This window comes from Heterodontus francisci, chromosome 10 (genome assembly GCF_036365525.1).
Source record: "Heterodontus francisci isolate sHetFra1 chromosome 10, sHetFra1.hap1, whole genome shotgun sequence".
NCBI classification, from domain to species: Eukaryota; Metazoa; Chordata; class Chondrichthyes; order Heterodontiformes; family Heterodontidae; genus Heterodontus; species Heterodontus francisci.
This window is the reverse complement of record NC_090380.1, coordinates 8,561,653-8,583,823: the sequence shown is the minus strand read 5'-3', so window position 1 is coordinate 8,583,823 and position 22,171 is coordinate 8,561,653. Positions and strand designations below refer to the sequence as shown.

The 22,171-nt window shown below is 47.0% G+C and overlaps 1 protein-coding gene across 1 annotated transcript; it reads left to right on the top strand.

Annotated features, from left to right (window-relative positions):
* Positions 1–3,134: 3,134 nt before the first annotated feature.
* LOC137374751 (probable G-protein coupled receptor 139) lies at positions 3,135–10,354 on the top strand. Its single transcript, XM_068041331.1, has 4 exons — positions 3,135–3,278; positions 6,151–6,258; positions 8,614–8,680; positions 9,408–10,354. The coding sequence occupies exons 1-4, from the start codon at positions 3,135–3,137 to the stop codon at positions 10,352–10,354; spliced, it is 1,266 nt and encodes a 421-aa protein (XP_067897432.1).
* The last annotated feature ends 11,817 nt before the right edge of the window (positions 10,355–22,171 follow it).

The window sequence follows — 22,171 nt, the reverse complement described above, 5'->3', positions numbered from 1 at the left end:
CACCCCTCCCCCTTGCACCCACTGCACCCTTGCACCCCCTTCCCCCACCCCCCCCTTGCACCCCCTTACCCTCAGCATCCCCCGATCCCCTTTCTCCCCCGCACCCCCGCCCCTTCACACCCGGTTTCACCTTCCCTCTCCCTCCATGAAATCGCACAGTTTACTTGTTAAGGCCCCTGCTCAGGGATAGGAGCTAACAACCCCTTGGAGAGACCAGGGCTAAGGGAGTAAACCCTAACAGAAAAACCGGAGTGGAACCCCGAAAGCGATCATGTGTCACCTTTGGCATGTTTCCGACAGTTCCTGCAGCCATACCGGTATCATGCTCTGCATACCTTTGGACCCCACTAGGAAGGCCAAGAGGGGGGTTTTGATCCGCCCAGGCATGCGCTATGGAGAGGTCACTCCATAGCTGCCTCACAACAACAAAAACAACAAGGAAGGCAGCGGTTACGGGTTATAAGTCCAGCTGAATTGGCGTAGAGATTGGGCACCACGGGTTGCCTTTGGCGGTGGGAGAGGTCATCGCATCTCACTGGACAGCTACCGCCCGCCTCAAGCCGGGAAGATCCCGGTCAGTAAGGTTCTGTCCCACCACAGTTCAGTTGCTTCAATGGGTGCTTGGAGCTCAGGGTCATTTCCTGACAAGTGGACTGTAACACCGCACCAAACAGCAGGGCAAAAAAGGAAAGAAGGTACAGGCCTTTGCTTTGCAAGCTGGAACGTCGTAACTATGTGTCCTGGCCTGTTGGAAAACCTTACACAAATCAACGATTCTCGGAAGACCGCCATCATTAACAACGAGCTCAGTAGACTCAATGTGGACATTGCAGCACTTCAGGAGACACACCTCCCTGCGAGCGGATCTCTAAGAGAGCAAGACTACACCTTCTACTGGCAGGTTAGGGATCCTGAAGAACCAAGACAGCATTGGAGTGGGCTTCGCCATCAGAAACTCTTTGCTCAGCATGATAGAGCCACCTTCAAATGGCTCGGAACGCATACTGTCCATCCAACTGCTCACCACCTCTGGCCCAGTACACCTATTCAGCATCTATGCTCCAACAGTCTGATCCTGAAGTTAAAGATAAGTTCTACGAGGAACTCCATAATATCATTCGTAGCATCCCCAATACCGAACATCTGTTCCTGCTGACGGAATTTAAAGCCAGGGTTGGGGCCGACCATGATACATGGCACTCCTGCTTTGGGCGCTATGGCATTGGAAGGATGAATGAGAATGGACAGAGACTGCTTGAGTTCCGTACCTATCACAACCTCTGCATGACCAACTCGTTCTTTCATGCAAAACCCTGTTACCAGGTGGAGACACACAAGATCACGTTGTTGGCACCAGCTGGACCTCATCATCACAAGGCGAGCCTCTATAAACAGTGTCCAAATCACATGCAGCTTCCACAGTGCGGACTGCGACACCGACCACTCAAACCAAAGAAGCTGCATCACTCCAAGCAGAAGGGCCGCCCACGCATCAACACTAACAGAATTTCTTATCCACAGCTGTTACATAAGTTTCTAAATTCACTTAAAAAAGCCCTTCAAAACACTCCTACTGGGGAAGCAGAGACCAAGTGGTTCCACATCAGAGATGCCATATATGAATCAGCAATGGCCACCTTTGGCTAACGTGAGAAGCAGAATGCAGACTGGTTTCAATCTCACTTTGAAGAGCTGGAACCTGTCATAGCCATTAAGCGCATTGCACTGTTGAACTACAAGAAAGCCCCCAGCGAGTTAACATCCATAGCACTTAAAGTAGCCGGAAGCACGGCACAAAGAACTACCAGGCGCTTGGCAAATGACTACTGGCAAAACCTATGCAATCATATTCAGCTGGCCTCCGACACCTGAAGCATCAGAGGAATGTATGATGGCATTAAGAGAGCCTTTAGGTCAACCATCAAGAAGATCGCCACCACCCCCCCCGCCAAGTCTAAATCAGGGGACACGATCACTGGCCAACGCAAGCAAATGGACTGCAGGGTGGAGCACTACCTAGAACTGTACTCCAGGGAAAATGTTGTCACTGAGACCACCCTCAATGCAGCCCAGTCTCTGCCAGTCATGGATGAGCTGGACGAACAGCCAACAAAATCGGAACTCAGTGATGCCATTAATCCTCGAGCCAGTGGAAAAGTCCCTGGAAAGGATGGCATTACCCCTGAAATAATCAAGAGTGCCAAGCCTGCTATCAGCACTCCATGAACTGCTTTGCCTGTGCTGGGACGAGGGAGCAATACCACAGGACATGCGCGATGTCAATATCATCACCCTGTATAAGAACAAGGGTGACCGCGGTGACTGCAACAACTACCGTGGAATCTCCCTGCTCAGCATAGTGGGGAAAGTCTTCACTCGAGTCGTTTTAAACAGCTGCCAGAAGCTGGCCGAGCATGTCTACCCTTAGACACAGTGCGGATTTCGAGCAGAGAGATCCACCATTGATGCTGTTCTCCCTTCACCAGCTACAGGAGAAATGCCATGATAACTGATGCCCCTCTACGTTGCTTTCATAGATCTCATCAAAGCCTTTGACCTCATCAGCAGATGTGGTCTCTTCAGACTATTAGCAAAGATCAGATGTCCACAAAACTACTAAGTATCATCACCTCATTCCATGACAATATGAAAGGCACAATTCTGCATAACGGTGTCTCATCAGACCCCTTTCCTATCCTGAGTGGCGTGAAACAGGGCTGTGTTCTCGCACCTACACTGTTTGGGATCTTCTTCTCACTGCTGCTCTCACATGCGTTCAAGTCTTCAGAAGAAGGAATTTTCCTCCACACAAGATCAGATGGCAGGTTGTTCAACCTTTCCCGAAGACCAAAGTACGGAATGTCCTCATCAGGGAACTCCTCTTTGCTGATGATGCTGCATTAACATCCCACACTGAAGAGTGTCTGCAGAGACTCATCGACAGGATTGCAGCTGCCTGTATTTAATTTGGCCTAACCATCAGCCTCAAGAAAACGTACATCATGGGACAGGACATCAGAAGTGCTCCATCCATCAATACTGGCGACCACGCTCTGGAAGTGGTTCAAGAGTTCACCTACCTAGGCTCAACTATCACCAGTAACCTGTCTCTCGATGCAGAAATCAATAAGCGCATGGGAAAGGCTTCCACTGCTATGTGCAGACTGGCCAAGAGAATGTGGGAAAATGGCACATTGACACGGAACGTGAAAGTCCGAACGTATCAAGCCTGTGTCCTCAGTACCTTGCCCTACGGCAGCCAGGCCTGGACAACATATGTCAGCCAAGAGCGACATCTCAATTTATTCCATCTTCGTTGCCTCTGGAGAATACTTGGCATCAGGTGGCAGGACCGTATCTCCAACACAGAAGTCCTCGAGGCGGCCAACATCCTCAGCATATACACCCTACTGAGCCAGCGGCGCTTGAGATGGCTTGGCCATGTGAGCCACATGGATGATGACAGGATCCCCAAGGATACGTTGTCACTGGTAGCAGACCCACAGAACCGAAGTTCCGAAGAAGTGTCACTGACCCGAAACGTTAACTGTGCTTCTCTTTCCACAGATGCTGCCAGACCTGCTGAGTGGTTCCAGCATTTCTTGTTTTTATTTCTGCTGGGACATTCCAAGTCCCCGATTAGGAAATGATTTGCTTTGTTGCATTCACTTTCCATTCCCACTGGACCTCCTCTCTTCCTCACTGACTTGACCTGGCTATGAAAATCCTCACAGCTTCCGGATGCTGATATCTTTGCGGGGACCCTGTTGTACAGAATTTGTGGGAGGACCTCAGATGTAAATGTTGGGATATTCCACACTCAAATTATGTAGCTATGGGATCATATATGCTGCCTTTGTGTCGGATACGTGGATCATGATTTGTTTTCCAATCCTGCTCATGTCCTATCCTTCACATGTGCATCTTCTGACAATTCCTGGGTTGCGCAATGGTTAGCACCGCAGTCTCACAGCTCTAATGATCCAGGTTCGATTCTGGGTGCTGCCTGTGTGGATTTTGCGAGTTCTCCCTGTCACTGCGTGGGCTTTTGCCGGGTGCTCCGGTTTCCTCCCACAGCCAAGGACTTGCAGGTGGTTGGTAAATTGGCCATTGTAAATTGCCCCTAGTGTAGGTAGGTGGTAGGGAATATGGGAATGCTGTAGTGTTAGTATAAGTGGGTGATTGTTGGTGGGCCAAAGGGCCTGTTCCAGTGCTGTATCTCTAAATAAATAAATACATTTGATGACTGGGCTGAGGCTATTTCCTTCTTTTATCCTGAACTGGAAAATTTAATCAACTTTTTCTCTCATTTCCACCCCAATCAGATGGTCTGACCCTAACAATTCCCTTTCCTTACTCAACTTCCCTATCTCTATTTCTACTAGAAGCCCATCGACTCCCACAGCTACCGTAATTATACTTCCTCCCATCCGCTTCCTGGAAAGATTCTGTTCCATTCTTCCAGTTTCTCCATGCCCATCCCACCTGTTCTGCCGATGATACCTTCCACACTAGTGCTTCTGATATTGTTTTCATTTTTCCTCAGCCGAGGATTCCCATCCAATGTGGTTAACAGGGCTCTTGACCGTGTCCATCCCATTTTCTGTCACTCCCTTCACCCCTTCCAGAACCATGATAGGATTTCCCTTGCCCTCACGTTCAACCCTATGGCACAGTTGGCTTCATATTAATATTGTTGTAGGTTATTCTAGAGAAAGTCTTCGACTCCAGTAAAGGTTAACTAACAACTCTTTATTATTTTCAGTTAATATCTACACTCTCTGCAAGCCAGCTAAGCTAGCACCTTTCGTGCTGTTATACCTTCTTCTCAAGCATTTTTGTTTTTATTCATTCATGAGATGTAGGCATCACTGGCCTTTATTCCCCATCCCTAATTGCCCTTGAGAAGATGGTGGTGAGCTGCCTTCTTGAACCGCTGCAATCCATGTGGCGTAGGTATACTAACAGTGCTGTTAGGAAGGGAGTTCCAGGATTTTGACCCAGCGACAGTGATGGAACGGCGATATAGTTCCAAGTCAGGATGGTGTGTGACTTGGAGGGTGTTTTAGTTTTAGTGATACAGCACTGAAACAGGCCCTTCGGCCCACCGAGTCTGTGCCGACCATCAACCACCCATTTATACAAATCCTACACTAATTCCATATTCCTACCACATCCCCACCTGTCCCTATATTTCCCTACCACCTACCTGTACTAGGGGCAATTGCTAATGGCCAATTTACCTATCAACCTGCAAGTCTTTGGCTTGTGGGAGCACCCGGAGGAAACCCACGCAGACACAGGGAGAACTTGCAAACTCCACACAGGCAGTACCCAGAATTGAACCCGGGTCGCTGGAGTTGTGAGGCTGCGGTGCTAACCACTGTGCCGCCCATGTGTTCCCATGCATTTAGCTGTCCTTGTCCTTCTAGTTGGTAGAGGTTGCTGTTACATCATTGCTCGTACAGTGGGAGGCGTCTCTCTCACTGTCTTCGATATTAACCCTTTACCTCCTTATACTACATCTCCGCGAAAGTCTTTATCCAACATTTTGTTCAAACATTGTTACGAACGACGTTGGAGGAGTGCACTGTCTCTCTCTAGTCCCATCACTCCACTGGTCACAACATATATTTAAATGTTTTACCCTGGTACCGATATGGCCAATTATATACATTATCTATATTAGTTTCAGAATAAAAATCCACCAAACAGTTTACTTTATTAACCAAAAAGTTGTTGATTTATTATGAAACAAGACTTATTCAATAAAGATGCAAAGCTTGTTAGCTCACAGTTTTATACACGGAAGTATAAATATATTCCCTTCTAAATAACCCAACAAACACACACACACACACACAATCTAAAGAAGCTTTCGTGTCAACTTTAGAAAAATACTTTGGCCAAATATTTGTCATTTCTTGAGGAAAAATGATAAGGTATGAAATATTCAGAAATGAAATTCGGTCTGGCGCCCTGCTACACATAGACAGGTCTCACTTTACACATGCAGTGGTCACTGGGATCTTTTCTGGAGCAGTTCTGTTCAGGAGACATTGAAGAGTAGTCTTGCAGGCTTTTCCAGAGAATTGCTGCATCCATGGTTTCAGCTATTACACTGGATTCTCAGACGATTTTTCAAAATAGGTGACAGAGGATGAGTCGGGTGGCTTCTCGCTTCGCAGCATCGAAACTAACTGCCCATTCAAACAGTTCAAAATGAAACCAAAACTCATGAGCTATAAATCTAGGCATGTGACTTCTCTGTACACAACTTCAAATAGTTCTATTGTCCATCAGGCTCCGGCTGTCTACTTAGCTTAAAACATGTGACTTCCAGTAAGACTTTTAAGCAAAGTCCCAAATGTACTTCCAGTGACCCTTGGAAAAAAAAACAAGTCCAGCAGCTCCTCAGGTATTTTCCACTGTCTTTTAAACACAAGTTCTCAACAAATACTAATAATGGAAGCACGTTTTTGACAGCATATATACATTTCTGACTTCTCTACTGCTCTCTCTGCCCCCCAATTTCTAAGTTTACAGATTCCGTCTCATTGGAGGTTTGACAACTCTCCGCAATCTAGTTGTAATCGGTTTGGGATGATCAGTAGTCTTCCTAGGCAGTCTGGGTTGCTGATAGGTTTTTCGTTTTCTCCGTTCTCGCTCTTCGTTCTCACATTCAGCCCGAGTGAAGGATTGGGTTTTTTCCCCCTTTATTATTCTATTTGAGCACAATGCCTTAAGAACATTACTTTAAGCTTTTCAACGGGCTTTTAATTCACCCTGGATCGCTGGATTCTATTTGCAGGCGACCACACCTCTGTTCTGTGGTGAAGCCTGTGCTTCAAAGCTCTGACTCACTGCAGCGGAGAACTCCAAACAGCCTTTTCGGTACGTAAGTAGTTGCCTTGCTGGTCCGGGCCAGTATTTCTCTTTAAAGTTCTCTGTTGTTCCCCGGTGTTTCTTCTTAAGGTGAGGAGATCTTCAATTTCTCCTGGTCGCTTTCACCACTGCCACCATGTTGTTTTGTTGGGTTTGGATGAGTGGCATTGTCGGGTGTGCTAGAGTAAGTCTTGGACTCTGGTAATGGTTAACTAACAACTATTTTGTATTTACAGTTACTATATACACTCTCTGCAAACCACCTACACCAGCATTCGTCTTCTTCTAAAGCCCATCTTAGGTGACTGTTACATCATCGCTCTTCCAATGAGGTCTTTAATATCAACGCTTTACATCATTATACTACAAATCTCTTTAGCCTCCACAATCTACGCATCATCCTGCAATATCTCCAGCTAAGGCCACCACCAATATGTCTTGCCCTCTCCTCTCATCACCCAATGCCTCAAGACACTCCGCTCCACTCCTCAATCACCTCCAACACACCCTCCCCTTCCCCCTGCACATTCCTATGCAAGCACAGGAGATGCAACACTTGCCCTTTCACCTCTTTCCTTCTCACTGTCCGGGGCCCCTAAGATTCCTCCCTAGTTACACAGAAATTGACTTGTATTTCTTACAGTTTAGTAACTGTATTCATGGTTCATTATGCGGTCTATTCCATGTGGGAGATGAGTAAACACAGTTAGTGGAATTGCTTTGCTAAACCCTCTCTTCCGTCTGCAAGTGTGACCCTGAGCTTCTGGTCGCATCTCACTTTAACTCTGCATCCTACGGGGCTACAGGGATCGAACCAATGAGTGGGACTGACATCATAGCTCCGTGCATAGCCGTCATGGACTCGATGGGATGAATGGCCTCTTTCTGTGCTGTCAATGAATATATGTTTCTACGACATCCCACTCCCACACTGCCCTCTCTATCCTCGACCTCCTGCACTCTTCCTTTGAAGCTCAATGAGGAACAGCACCATATTTTTTCGAATAGGCATTTTATTTCCCATCGGACTCAACAGTGAGATTAAACACTTCACATTATAACCATTGCTGCTATATTTCTGGGATGGTCTGTGCTGGTAATGGAGGATAGGTACACAGTGTCACTGGGAGTGGAGCGGGTGTGGACTGGTGCTTGGGGTGGGGGTTTCCCTATTAGTACACAACTGGCAGGCTGCTCCACATTCCTGGGGTCTGTCTACACAGCATTATCCATCACTTTTCCAAGCCACTGGAGCCTCCTCTTTTCCAGATTTTCCATGCTTTCCTCTCCCTCTGTTATTCTGCTGGAACCATTTGCACAACCTCTGGACCCTTTTCCTGTTCCATTCGCCTTACACCGTCATTTCTTTTGTCATTGAATTACTCCTGCCCACCACCCGATCACAGACCTTCCCCTTTGTTCTTTCCTCCCCCATATCCCACTTTTCACTGGCTCTACATTGCTATAAAACTGTTAATCTCTAATATCTTCCAGTTCTGATGAAAGGTTATCGACCTGAAACGTTAACTCTGTTTCTCTCTGCACAGATGCTGCCTGACCTGCTGAGTGTTTTCAACATTTTCCTGTTTCTATCAGATGTGCATCAGTCTCTGTACTTTGCTTTTGCTCCTATGTTTAGGCCTGGATTTTAAAAGGTGTGAGTGACAAAGGTGGGGAGCGGAGTTTCCGAGTTTTAACTCCACAGCCTGCCTCTTTTATTATTGACAGGTTCCCTGCCCTAAAATCAGCCTGATTGGAAAGCATTGCTTCCAGTCAGGTTGGGAAGGTCTATGGAGTAAGCCTCAGGTCCAGGGCGATCCGTGTGCTGATCCTGGGATATTGGGGGAGATGCCCGATATCGGGGGTTTCCAATCACCAACTGCATAGGGGGACATTGCGGTGATGTCTCCAATCACTGGGCTGTCGATGCCCAACTCCAGGGACGAGTCTCCTATCCTGGAATGTGATCCACCTTCGGGGAGTGTTTGATCCCCAACCACAGGGTGGAGTCTCCCATCCTGGAGATTGGTCTGAGTCTAGTTAGTTGGAGTGGGCGCAGGTGAATGTCTGATCCAAGACATGATGGGGCAACCTGATTCCCGGGACTTCCGAACCTGCGATGGTGGTCCGATATGGGCGATGGTGGGGTGCAATTCCAGCGTGGGGTGGTCCAATCCTGGGAAGCGGTCCAATTCCAGAATGGGCGATGGGTCTGATTGCCAATCCCCGGTATCATTCTGTATGGTGTGGGTTAAAACAGGGAAACCCTGCTGAATAAGGTTAAACCTGTGAAACATATTAAAATCAGAGAATTCCATTCTCATTAAAATATTTAAATTACCAACCCGCTTCCAGGGAGCTTTTTTCAGTGTGGCCCACTGTCCCGACACCAGTAAACCAGGAAGTGGCCAGATTGAAGGTGGGTTGGGGTCAGGGTTGTGATTTTTAAATTTTAATTGTGGACCCTTTTCCAACCCAAACATTCTTGGTATTAAAATCCTGCCTTTACTCCCTTGGCTCAGACATTTCTAGTCTCTTTTCTCTTCTCTTTCTTACAGTTAATTTACTGGCGATTGTGATCCTGTCCCGGGGAAAGTGCGGACTCTCCACCTGCACTACTCGCTACCTGGTGGCCATGGCAACGGCGGATCTACTGGTCATTATCACTGAGGTCATACTGTATCGGATCAGTTATTATTATTTCCCAGGATCTTTCCTGAACATCACCCCTGTGTGTAGCATTATCATTGTCCTGATTAGTGCAGCCACGGAATGTTCTGTCTGGTTCACCGTCACCTTCTCCTTTGATCAATTTGTGGCCATTTGTTGTCAGAAGCTGAAAACTAAATATTGCACCGAGAAAACTGCGGCTGTGGTTCTCGCAACATCCTGCATTGTGCTCTGTTTAAAAAACATCCCCTTCTACTTTATATATGAAGCTGGAGAAATAATTGACAATGTACCATGGTTCTGTCATGTAAAGCCAGGCTATTATGCTGAGCCCGGATGGGTGGGATTTGACTGGTTTCGTACGGTTTTCACCCCTCTGCTTCCATTTGCTTTAATTCTGTTGCTCAATGCTCTGACAGTCAGACACATTTTAGTGGCCAGTCGAGTCCGTAAGGGACTGAGGGGTCAGAACAAGGCAGAGAATCACAGTGACCCAGAGATGGAGAGCAGAAAGAAGTCTGTGATTTTACTCTTCACCATATCCGGCAGCTTCATACTTCTGTGGTTGTTGTATGTGATAGATATCTTATATTACAATATTACTGGAACAGATCCTGGGGATTACAACGATTCTGAATATATATTTCGACAAGTCGGATCAATGCTGCAGCTTTTAAGTTGCTGCACAAACACATTTATTTATGGGGTAACTCAGTCCAAATTCAGAGAACAATTCAAGAGCGCGGTGAAATATCCACTTACATCAATTGTTCAATTAATTAATAAACAAAACAACTGAGAGCAGCCCAGATGCTGGTCCTAGTGATTCCAGTCCATGAATGTAATATTTATCACCAATGGGCAAGAGGTGAACGCACGCTGGAAGACGGCCAATACACTGGAGTGGGTGTAGTCACACACACCAAAGAGCTGCAAAGCAGCGGGTAGTAGGTGATGGACAGCTGGAAGACTGGAACTAGACTGGCAGGAGTGGTGGAGAGATCATTCATGGCAAAGAGCAGTCGGGCAGTGGGCAAGAGGTGATCCTTGGAGGACTGGATAGAAAATGGGGCAAGAGGATAGTCAGAGGACCCCCTGGCAGGTCAGGTGGGGAAACAGCAGCCACAATCTCTCCACCACCTCCACTGCATCAATTTGCAGCTTCCACATCTGCTCAGAAAAATGTAAATTTCTTCTTAGAAAAGCCAACACCCTGCAGGTGCTGGAAATCTTCCTGTGTCAGTTGATCATTATTTTTTCTTTTTGGAAATAGTTAATTGTGTCTGTCTACCTTCCATTCCCTCCACCCGATCACTACTGGCCCTCACTCTTTCCAAGTCAGACCGTGGCAGGATGTGACTCGCGTCCGAATTTGTCTAGTCGAGGGGCTCGTTTGGGGAAACAGGGTGTGGGGCGAGGGAGGGGAGGCGGGCTCAGCCCAGGACCTGACAGTTCTAGTGCCTCAGCCTGTCGGCTGCTCGATGCACGGGGCTGAGTACCCCCTATCTCCCATGTTAGCTGATAAGGTTAACGGTTCAGTCTCCTCAGGTGCTGTCCCTCTCTCCTTCAAATCTGCCGTCATAACCCCATCTCGTAGAATATCCCACAATTAACCCCAGCATCCTTAACTATTTATAAGAAATAGAAAGATTTTCTCAGTCTTTCATCTATTTTACTCAAACTCATAAGCTGATATTAATTAGTTTTTACTTTGTATGACATCCGCTCTGACCTCTCCCCAACACAGAGTCCACCGACAAGAACATCAGGTGAAATCATTCTCTCCTGAAATCAGTTGTTTAGAGCAGGGGTTCTAACCGGTAGTCCGCGGACCTATACAGGTTCACAAGGTGCCATGGGAGCGACGAAAATAAGCCTTAAAGCTGCTGATTAATACCAGTGATCGGACCAGAATGACGCCTGCCACCCCAGTGTCTCTCACAGAAACAGCAGAAACAAAGATCTCACACTGAGCACACTTTCACTCTCCACTTAATTGACTTTAAAGGGGAGGTGGTGGCATAGTGGTATTATCACTGGACTAGTAACCCAGAGACCCAGGGTATTTTTTCTGGGGACATGGGTTCCGATCCCACCACAGCAGAAGGTGTGTAATTAATTAATAAAAATCTGGAATTAAAAGCTGGTCTAATGATGGCCATGAAACCATTGTCGATTGTTGTAAAAACCCATCTGGTTCACTAATTTCCTTTAGGGAAGGAAATCTGCTGTCCTTACCTGGTGCCCATGTGACTCCAGACCTACAGCAATGTGGTTAACCCTTACATGCCCTCCGAAATGGCCTAGCAAGCCACTCAGTTGTACCTAACCGCTACGAAGTCAATAAAAATGAATGAAACCGGGCTCACCACCACTAGACATTGACCTCGGCACTGGAATCGACAATGGCAAACTCAGCCCTGTCGACCCTGCAAAGTCCTCCTTACTAACATCTGGGGGCTTGTGCCAAAGTTGGGAGAGCTGTCCCACAGACTAGTCAAGCAACAACCTGACATAGTCATACTCACTGAATCATACCTTACAGACAATGTCCCAGACACTTCAATCACTATCCCTGGGTATGTCCTGTCCCACTGGCAGGACAGACACAGCAGAGGTGGTGGCACAGTGGTCTACAGTAGGGAGGGAGTTGCCCTGGGAGTCGTCAACATCGACTCCGGACCCCATGAAGTCTCATGGCATCAGGGCAAACCTGGACAAGGTAACCTCCTATTGATTACCACCTGCCGCACTCCCTCAGTTGATGACACAGTATTCCTCCATGTTGAACACCACTTGGAGGAAGCACTAAGGGTGGCAAGGGCTCAAAATGTACTTTGAGTGGGGAACCACACCGTCCATCACCAAGAGTGGCTCGGTAGCACCACTACTGACCGAGACGACCGAGTCCTAAAGGACATAGCTGCTAGAATGGGTCTGCGGCAGGTGGTGGGGGAACCAACACGAGGGAAAAAATACTTGACCTTGTCCTCACCAATCTGCCTGCCGCAGATGCTTCTGTCCATGACTGTATTGGTAGGAGTGACCACCGCACAGTCCTTGTGGAGACAAAGTCCCGCCTTCACATTGAGGATACTGTCCATCGTGTTGTGTGGCACTATCACCGTGCTAAATGGGATCGACTTTGAACAGATCTAGCAATGCAAAACTGGGCATCCATGTGTGGGCCATCAGCAGCAGCAGAATTGTACTCAACAAGAATATGCAACCTCATGGCCCGGCATATCTCTCACTCTAGCACTACAATCAAGCCAGGAGACCAACCCTGGTTCAATGAAGTGTGCAGGAGGTCATGCCAGGAGCAGCACCAGGCAGACCTCAAAATGAGGTGTCAACCTGGTGAAGCAACAACACAGGACTACTTGCATGCCAAACTGCATAAGCAGCATGCGATAGACAGAGCTAAGCGATCCCATAACCAGCGGATCAGATCTAAGCTCTGCAGTCCTGCCACATCCAGTCGTGAATAGTGGTGGACAATTAAACAACTAACTGGAGGAGGTGGCGCCACAAATATCCCCATCCTCAATGATGGAGGAACCCAGCACATCAGTGTGAAAGATAACGCAGAGGCATTTGCAACAATCTTCAGCCAGAAGTGCCGAGTTGATGATCCATCTCGGCCCCCTCCTGAAGTCCCCAACATTACAGATGCCAGACTTCAGCCAGTTCGATTCACTCTGTGATATCAAGAAATAACTGAAGGCACTGGATACTGCAAAGGCTATGGGTTCTGACAATATTCCGGCAATAGTACTGAAGACCTGTTCTCCAGAATTTGCCACACCCCGAGCCAAGCTGTTCCAGTATAGCTCCGACACTGGCATCTACCCGGCAATATGGAAAATTGCCCAGGTATGTCCTGTACACAAAAAGCAGGACAAGCCCAACCCGGCCAATTACCACCCCATCAGCCTACTCTCAATCATCAGTAAAGTGATGGAAGGTGTCATCAACAGTGCCATCAAGCAGCATTTGCTTAGCAATAACCTGCTCAGTGATGCCCAGTTTGGGTTCCACCAGGACCACTCAGCTCCTGACCTCATTACAGCCTTGGTTCAAACATGGACAAAAGAGCTGAACTCAAGAGGGGAGGTGAGAGTGACTGCCGTTGACATCAAGGCAGCATTTGACTGAGTATGGCATCAAGGAGCCCTATCAAAACTGGAGTGAATAGGAATCAGGGGGAAAACACTCTGCTGGTTGGAGTCATACCTAGTGCAAAGGAAGATGGCTGTGGTTATTGGAGGTCAATCATCTGAGCTCCAGGACACCACTGCAGGAGTTCCTCAGGGTAGTGCCCTAAGCCCAACCATCTTCAGCTGCTTCATCAATGACCTTCCTGCAATCAAAAGGTCAGAAGTGGGGATGTTCGCTGATGATTGCACAATGTTCAGCACCATTCGTGACTCCTCACATACTGTAGGAGTCCGGGTAAAAATGCAGCAAGACCTGGACAATATCCAGGCTTCGGCTGATAAGTGGCAAGTAACATTTTCGCCACACAAGTGCCAGGCAATTACCATCTGAAAGTGGCAACACAGGTAGACAGGGTGGTGAGGAAGGCACATGGCATGCTTGCCTTCATTGGCCGAGGCATTGAGTACAAGAGTTGGGACGTCATGTTACAGTTGTACATAATGTTGGTTAGGCCGCATTTGGAGTACTGTGTGCATTTCTGTTCGCTGCACTGCAGGAAAGATGTGATTAAGCTGGAGACGATGCAGAAAAGATTCACAAGGATGTTGCCTGGTATGGAGGGCTTGAGTTATAGAGAGAGATTGAATAGGCTGGGTCTGTTTTCGTTGGAGCGAAGGAGGCTGAGAGGGGACATGATAGACGTATATAAAATTATGAAAGGCATAGATAGGGTAGATAGCCAGAGTCTGTTTCCCATGGTAGGGACTAAAACTAGAGGGCATAGTTAAGGTGAGAGGGAGGAGTTTTAAAGGAGATGAAAGGGATAATTTTTTCACACAAAGAATAGTGGGTATCTGGAATGAGCTGCCTGAGAAGGTGGTGGAGGCAGGAACAGTAACGACATTTAAGAGGCATCTGGACAGGTACTTGAATGAGCAAGGCATAGAGGGATATGGAATTAATGCAGGCAGGTGGGATTAGTATAGATAGGCATTATGGTCGGCGTGGACGCGGTGGGCCGAATGGCCTGTTTCTATGCTGTACGACTCTATAACTGTATGACTCTATGAATAATTGACAATCTAGTGGTGCGAGACCCCTTGGGGACGAGCGACTATAATATGAGAGAATTCTTCATCAAGGTGGAGAGTGACGTACTTGATTCTGAGACAAGGGTCCTGAATCTTAGTAAATGAAACTACGAAGGTATGACGCGTGAGTTGGCCGTGACGGATTGGGAAACGTTACTTAAAGGGATAAAGTGGATAGGCAATGGCAAATATTTTAAAAGCGCATGAATGAACTTCAACAATGTTTTATCCCTGTCTGGCGCAAAAGTAAAGTGGGAAAGGTAGCCAAACCATGGCTTACAAGGGAAATTAGAGATAGCATTAGATCCAAGGAAGAGGCATCCACATTTGACAAGAAACATAACAGACCTGAGGATTGGGAGCAGTTTTGAATTCAGCAAAGGAGGACTAAGGGATTGATTAAGAAGAGGCAAACAGAGTACAAGCGCAAGCTTGCAGGGAACATGAAAACAGACTGTAAAAGTTTCTATCGGTATATGAAGAGAAAAAGATTAGTGAAGGCAAACGTAGGTCCCTTAGAGTCAGAAACAGGGGAATTTATTATGGGGAATAAATAAATGGCTATCCAACTAAATGAATACTTTGGTTCTGTCTTCACAAAGGAGGACACAAATATCATACCAGAAATGTTGGGGAACACAGGGCTTAGTGAGAGAGAGGAACTGAAGGAAATCAGTATTAGTAGAGGAATGGTGTTGGGGAAATTGATGGGATTGAAGCCCAATAAATCCCCAGGGCCTGATGGTATGCATCCCAGAGTACTTAAGGAAGTGGCCCTAGAAATAGTGGATGCATTGGTGGTCATCTTCCAAGATTCTATAGACTCTGGAACAGTTCCTACAGATTGGAGGGTAGCTAATGCAATGTAGCTATTTAAAAAGGGAGGTAGAGAGAAAGCAGGGATTTATAGACCAGTCAGCCTGACGTCAGTAGTGGGGAAAATTCTAGAATTGATTATAAAAGATTGTATAGCAGAGCACCTAGAGAACAGTGGTAGAATCGGGCAGAGTCAGCATGCATCTATGAGAGGGAAATCATGCTTGACAAATCTACTAGAATTCTTTGAGAATGTAACTAGTAGAGTTGATGAGGGGGAGCCAGTGGATGTGGTTTATTTGAATTTTCAGAAGGCTTTCGACAAAGTCCCAAGTAAGAGATCATCATGTAAAATTAAAGCGCATGGGATTGGGGTAGTGTATTGCAATGGATAGGAAATTGGTTGGCAGACAGGAAACAAAGAGTAGGGAGAAATTGGTCTTTTTCCGAATGCCAGGCAGTGACTAGTGGGGTACCGCAGGGATCGGGGCTAGGACCCCAGCTATTCACAATATATATTAATGATTTAGAAGAGGGAACTAAATGTAATTTCTCCAAATTTGCAGATGACAAGAAACTGAGTGGGAGGGTGAGTTGTGAGGAGGATGCAGAGAGGCTTCAGGGTGATTTGGACAAGTTGAGTGAGTGGGCTAATGCATGGCAGATGCAGTATAATGTGGATAAATGTGAGGTTATCCACTTTGGTAGCAAAAACAGGAAGGTAGCAAAAACAGGAAGGCAGTTTATTATCTGAATGGCTATAAACTGAGAGAGGGGAATATGCAGCGAGACCTGGGTGTTCTCGTACACCAGTCGCTGAAGGTAAGCATGCAGGTGCACCAGGCGGTAATAAAGGCAAATGGTATGTTGGCCTTCATAGTGAGAGGATTCGAGTACAGGAGCAGGGATGTCTTGCTGCAATTTTACAGGGCCTTGGTGAGACCACATCTGGAATATTGTGTGCAGTTTTGGTCTCCTTATCTGAGGAAGGATGTTCTTGCTATAGAGGGAGTGCAGCAAAGATTTACCAGACAGATTCCTGGGATGGTGAGGCTGACGTGTGAGGAGAGATTGAGTCGGTTAGGATTATATTCGCGGGAGTTCAGAAGAGTGAGGGGGGATTTCATAGACACCTATAAAATACCAACAGGACTTGACAAGGTAGGTGCAGGAAGGATGTTCCTGTTGGTGGGGAGTCCAGAACCAGGGGTCATAGTCTAAAGATACGGGGTAAACCTTTCAGGACTGAGATGAGGAGAAATTTCTTTACCCAGAGAGTGGTGAGCCTGTGGAATTCGCTACCACAGAAATCAGTTGAGGCCAAAACATTGAATGTTTTCAAAAAGGAGTTAGATATAGCTCTTGGGTTGAAAGGGATCAAAGGGTATGGGGCGAAAGCCGGAACAGGCTACTGAGTTGGATGATCAGCCACGATCATAATGAATGGTGGAGCAGGCTCTAAGGGCCGAATGGCCTACTCCTGCTCCTATTTTCTATGTTTCTATGACCTCCCCCTTTCCCCTTGCTGCGATGCCAATGTGACTGCAGCCCTTATAAACATGCCAATGTGATGAGAGCCCACGTTAAGATATGATCTACTCTGGTCACCAGCAGCATTGCAGCCGCTCGCAAGGAAACACAAATGGAAAGGACACGACAGAGTTGAAGAATTAAGATGAGCCTTTATTTCATTCTCTGTGAATGGACTCCATTATGGTTTATGGGAGTCATTCTGAGGTTGATTCTTGCCTCCTTGATGCATTGCTGAACCTATCTGTAATCCTGCCTTGGCACCTGAGGATGTGCCAATTCTGGCGGTAGAGTCACTGATGGTCCTCAGAGTCCAACTTGATGATGGCCCACACTCTATTCCAGCAGTATGAACAAACAGACCTATCACACAGCAGTTGCCAAGCAAATACTGACCTGCCACCACACACCAAACCCTTACTTATCTCCCTGGTAAAGCCCCCGGGGCACCACATTCCCTTTCAGAGTCCTTGGAAACACAATAAGAGCTAGTCTGCGCCTTTTGCAGGGCAGAACCTGATGGGAAGGATTCAGGTATAGGAATGACAAGCATGGATTTGTGAGATGGCAATACCTGCAAGGACTTTAGAGAGGGCAGAGAGGTTAGAGATTGGATGATTTCATTAACAGAGGGGTTAAGGGTTGTTTTATTGAGGAGAGGTGTGATGACAGCAGATTTTCAGGGAGAGACTGACAGAAGCTGAGGAGAGAGAACTGTTATAAAAGCAAAATACTGCGGATGCTGGAAATCTGAAACAAAAACAAGAAATGCTGGAATCACTCAGCAGGTCTGGCAGCATCTGTGGAAAGAGAAGCAGAGTTAACGTTTCGGGTCAGTGACCCTTCTTCGGAACTGACAAAAAGTCAGTTTTTGTCAGTTCCGAAGAAGGGTCACTGACCCGAAACATTAACTCTGCTTCTCTTTCCACAGATGCTGCCAGACCTGCTGAGTGATTCCAGCATTTCTTGTTTTTGTGTGAGAGAGAACTGTTATCAGCTGACATGAGGACCAGGCAGGGACTCGGTCTCCTCCATTCAAACAGCCACCAAGCTGAGGCACCGGGGCTGTCGACCCCTGAACATTCATAGACTGGAAACACTGGGACCCGGCTCCGGGCTGATTTCAGTTGCTTCATTTATTAATTAATTGAATAATTGACGCAATCGGATATTTCACCGTGTTCTTGATCTGCTCTCTGAACTTGGACTGTGACGCCCCATAAATCAATATGTTTGTGCAGAAACTTCGAACCTGCAGCATCAACTCAACTTGTGCAAAGGTATAGAAAGGATGGGTGTAATCCTCATTATTCATCCCTGCAATATTCCAAGTTAAGAAATATATAACATAGATCAACCACAGAAGTATGAAGCTGCTGGATATGGTGAAGTATAAAATCGCAGACTTCCTTACAGAACTTTAGTCAGGCCACACTTGGAATTTTGCGTACAATTCTGGTCGCCACACTACCAGAAGGACGTGGAGGCTTTGGAGAAGGTACAGAAGAGGTTTACCAGGATGTTGCCTGGTCTGGAAGGCATTAGCTATGAGGAGAGGTTGGATAAACTCGGATTGTTTTCACTGGAACGACGGAGGTGGAGGGGCGACATGATAGAGGTTTACAAAGTTATGAGCGGCCTGGACAGAGTGGATAGTCAGAAGCTTTTTTCCAGGGTGGAAGAGTCAGTTACTAGGGGACATAGGTTTAAGATGAGAGGGGCAAAGTTTAGACGGGATGTGCGAGGCAAGTTCTTTACACAGAGGGTGGTGAGTGCCTGGAACTTGCTGCCGAGGGAGGTGGTGGAAGCAGATACGGTAGCGACGTTTAAGAGGAATCTTGACAAATACATGAATAGGATGGGAATAGAGGGATATGGACCCCGGAGGTGCAGAAGGTTTTAGTTTAGACAGGCATCAAGATCGGCGCAGGCTTGGAAGGCCGAATGGCCTGTTCCTGTGCTGTACTGTTCTTTGTTCCTTCTGCTCTCCATCGCTGGGTCACTGCGATTCTCTCACTTACCCTGACCCCTCAGTCCCTTACGGACTCGACTGGCCACTAAAATATGTCTAACTGTCAGAGCATTGAGGAACAGAATAAAAACAAATTGGAGAAATGTGGTTAACAGCACATCAAACCAGTCAAATCCTTTCCATCCAGTCTCAGTACAATAGCTTGGCTTTCTATAATATTACATAACAACACCATGGTGCATTGCCGATTATCTCCCCAGGATATACGTAATGTAGAAGGGGATGTTTTTAAACAGAGCAGAATACAGGTTGTTATGAGAAGCACAGCCACAGGTTTGTCAGTGCAATATTTAGTTTTCAGCTTATGGCAACAAATCGATCAAAGGAGAAAATGACAGTGAACCACATAGAACAGTTTGTGACTTCATAATGGAGGACAGCGATAAGACTACGCACAGGGGTTATGTCCAGGTAAGATTCCTCGAGATAATAACTTACCCGATACACTATGATCAGTGATAATGACCAGTAGATCCGCTGTTGCCATGGCCACCAGGTAGCGAGTGGTGCAGGTGGAGAGTCCACACTTTCCCCGGGACAGGATCATAATCGCCAGTAAATTAACTGTAAGAGGGAGAAGGAAAAGAACCTGGAAATTACTGACCAAAGATTCTCCCTGTCTGAACCCATAGAGTTAGAGCTGATGTTAACGCCAAGAATTGGTCGGGTCGGAATGGGGTCAGAGTTTAAAACTTAGAAATTTCACCCATGAACTCAACCCGCCTCAAAATTACCCACTTCCAAGTTTAACAGAGGAGGGACAGGAGGGGCATACCGACCGCACCCAGGAGGCAGGTCAACATGTTCAATATTTTAATGAGACTTCAAATTACTCTACCTGATTTAACCTGCTGTACAGGTTTACCATTGACAGAACAGGTTTCTCCGTCAGACGCTACCCTCCGTACAAAGACACTTTGAATTTACAATCGTCTCCTCCCTCTTTGGATTGGAATCCCTCCATGATCCGGTGTGAAACGAAAACCCGGATCGACACCCCAATCATTTATTTGGTCTTGGATTGGACACCTCAATGGCTGAACCAGCCTCCAACCTGCCCGGGAATTGCACCATACCCGTATTGGAGATTGGACTCTCCTGGGATTGGATGCTCCCAGTGAACTGGGGCCACTCCTTCAGGATAGGAGAACACCCAGGGGTTGGGGATTGTTTAGTCTCCGATTGAACAAGTATCCCTCGGGATCATGGTTAGGACATACTTTTTCCTGCGGCCTGCTCCACTGTCCAGCTGTCGTGACTGGAAGCCAAGCCTGCCTATCAGGCTTACTTCCGAGTGGGGAACCTAAAGACACACATTCAAACATAATAACATGCTGAAACTCTGCACAGTGGCGCAGTGGTTAGCACCGCAGCCTCACAGCTCCAGCGACCCGGGTTCAATTCCGGGTACTGCCTGTGTGGAGTTTGCAAGTTCTCCCTGTGTTTGCGTGGGTTTTCTCCGGGTGCTCCGGTTTCCTCCCACATGCCAAAGACTTGCAGGTTGATAGGTAAATTGGCCATTATAAATTTCCCCTAGTATAGGTAGGTGGTAGGTAAATATAGGGACAGGTGGGGATGTGGCAGGAATATGGGATAAGTGTAGGATTAGTATAAATGGGTGGTTGATGGTCGGCACAGACTCGGTGGGCCGAAGGGCCTGTTTCAGTGCTGTATCTCTAAACTAAACTAAAACCACCTGCCAACACATCTGCTACTGTTAATATCCAGGTCTAAGTATACGAGCAAAATCAAAATACAGAACCTGATTTAAATCTAATAAAAGCAGTTAACGGGCAGCATCTGTGGAGAGACACAGAATAAACGGCCAGATTTTCACCAGGGTAGTGTATCCCCGCGCACAAGCTGGAAAGCCTCCGCTGGGCCCTGGAAGTCACAACAGTATTTTATGCGTGGCTCAGGCAATTAAATGCTTGCAGTTGGGGCTGTTGCCCTTTAAGGTAGGATGCCTCACCCCAAGAGTTACTGGCCAATCGGATGATCGGCAGCTGTTCAGTCCCACCAGGAGTGGTGGTGACTGCTGGGATTGCACCCAGAGAGAAGAGGCACCATGGACGCCAGCCTCAGAACTGGAGTTCAGGGATCGCTGGGTTCACGCGACCAGGCACTGGCAAGGGGGGAGGTCGATTGAAAGGGTCAGGACTGTTCCTGCAGGGGCAGCCCGTGCCACAGGTGGGATTTTCATAGGGTACAGGGTGTTCGATCAGGAGACCCTCCAAACACAAGGAGGCTGCCATATGGGTTTTTACAACAATCATTTTGTGGCCACAATGACCTCCCCCCCCACCCCCATCTACCAATCCACTCCCGGAGCAGGGCATAAATTCCAGCCATCCTTTCAGATCGATAAGCCTCCATCAAAAACTGGAAGTTATTCGAGATTAAAAGTTTTGAAGCAATAATAGATTCAGAGAAAAGTTCGTTTAGGGGGAGCAAAGAATCTGTGTGATCTAGTGGAGGGCAGGAGTGATTCAGTGACCAGCAGTCTGATGGCACATGATAAATGGTACAATTAAAGAGAAATAAAATGTGTCCACAGGAAGGGTAAATGTTTACTGCAGATAAACAGAGGGGGATGAAAACTAAAAAATACAAGGCTTCAAGGCCAAGATGAGAAGGCCTCCATAGCCCAGGAAAGTGATGCAGAAAGTTGGGTAGACCCTCGGTATCAGGACCAGCAAGTCAGTCGTGTACAGTTAGGGGACCCTCACCCCATGCAGCAGCCCACACCTCATTCCAGGGACGCTGGTGTAGCCAGAATAAATCAGAAGACAGGCCATCTACGAAAATGGAAGCGGTTATGATCTAAAGCTTTTAATCTCCGTGTTAACTCCGGCAGGCTGTAAAGGGGAGGCACTGGCTTAGTGGTATTGTCACTGGACTAATAACCCAGAGACCCACTGTATTCCTCTGGGGCCTGGATTAAAATCCCACCATAGCAGAAGTTGGAGTTTGAACTCAATTAATA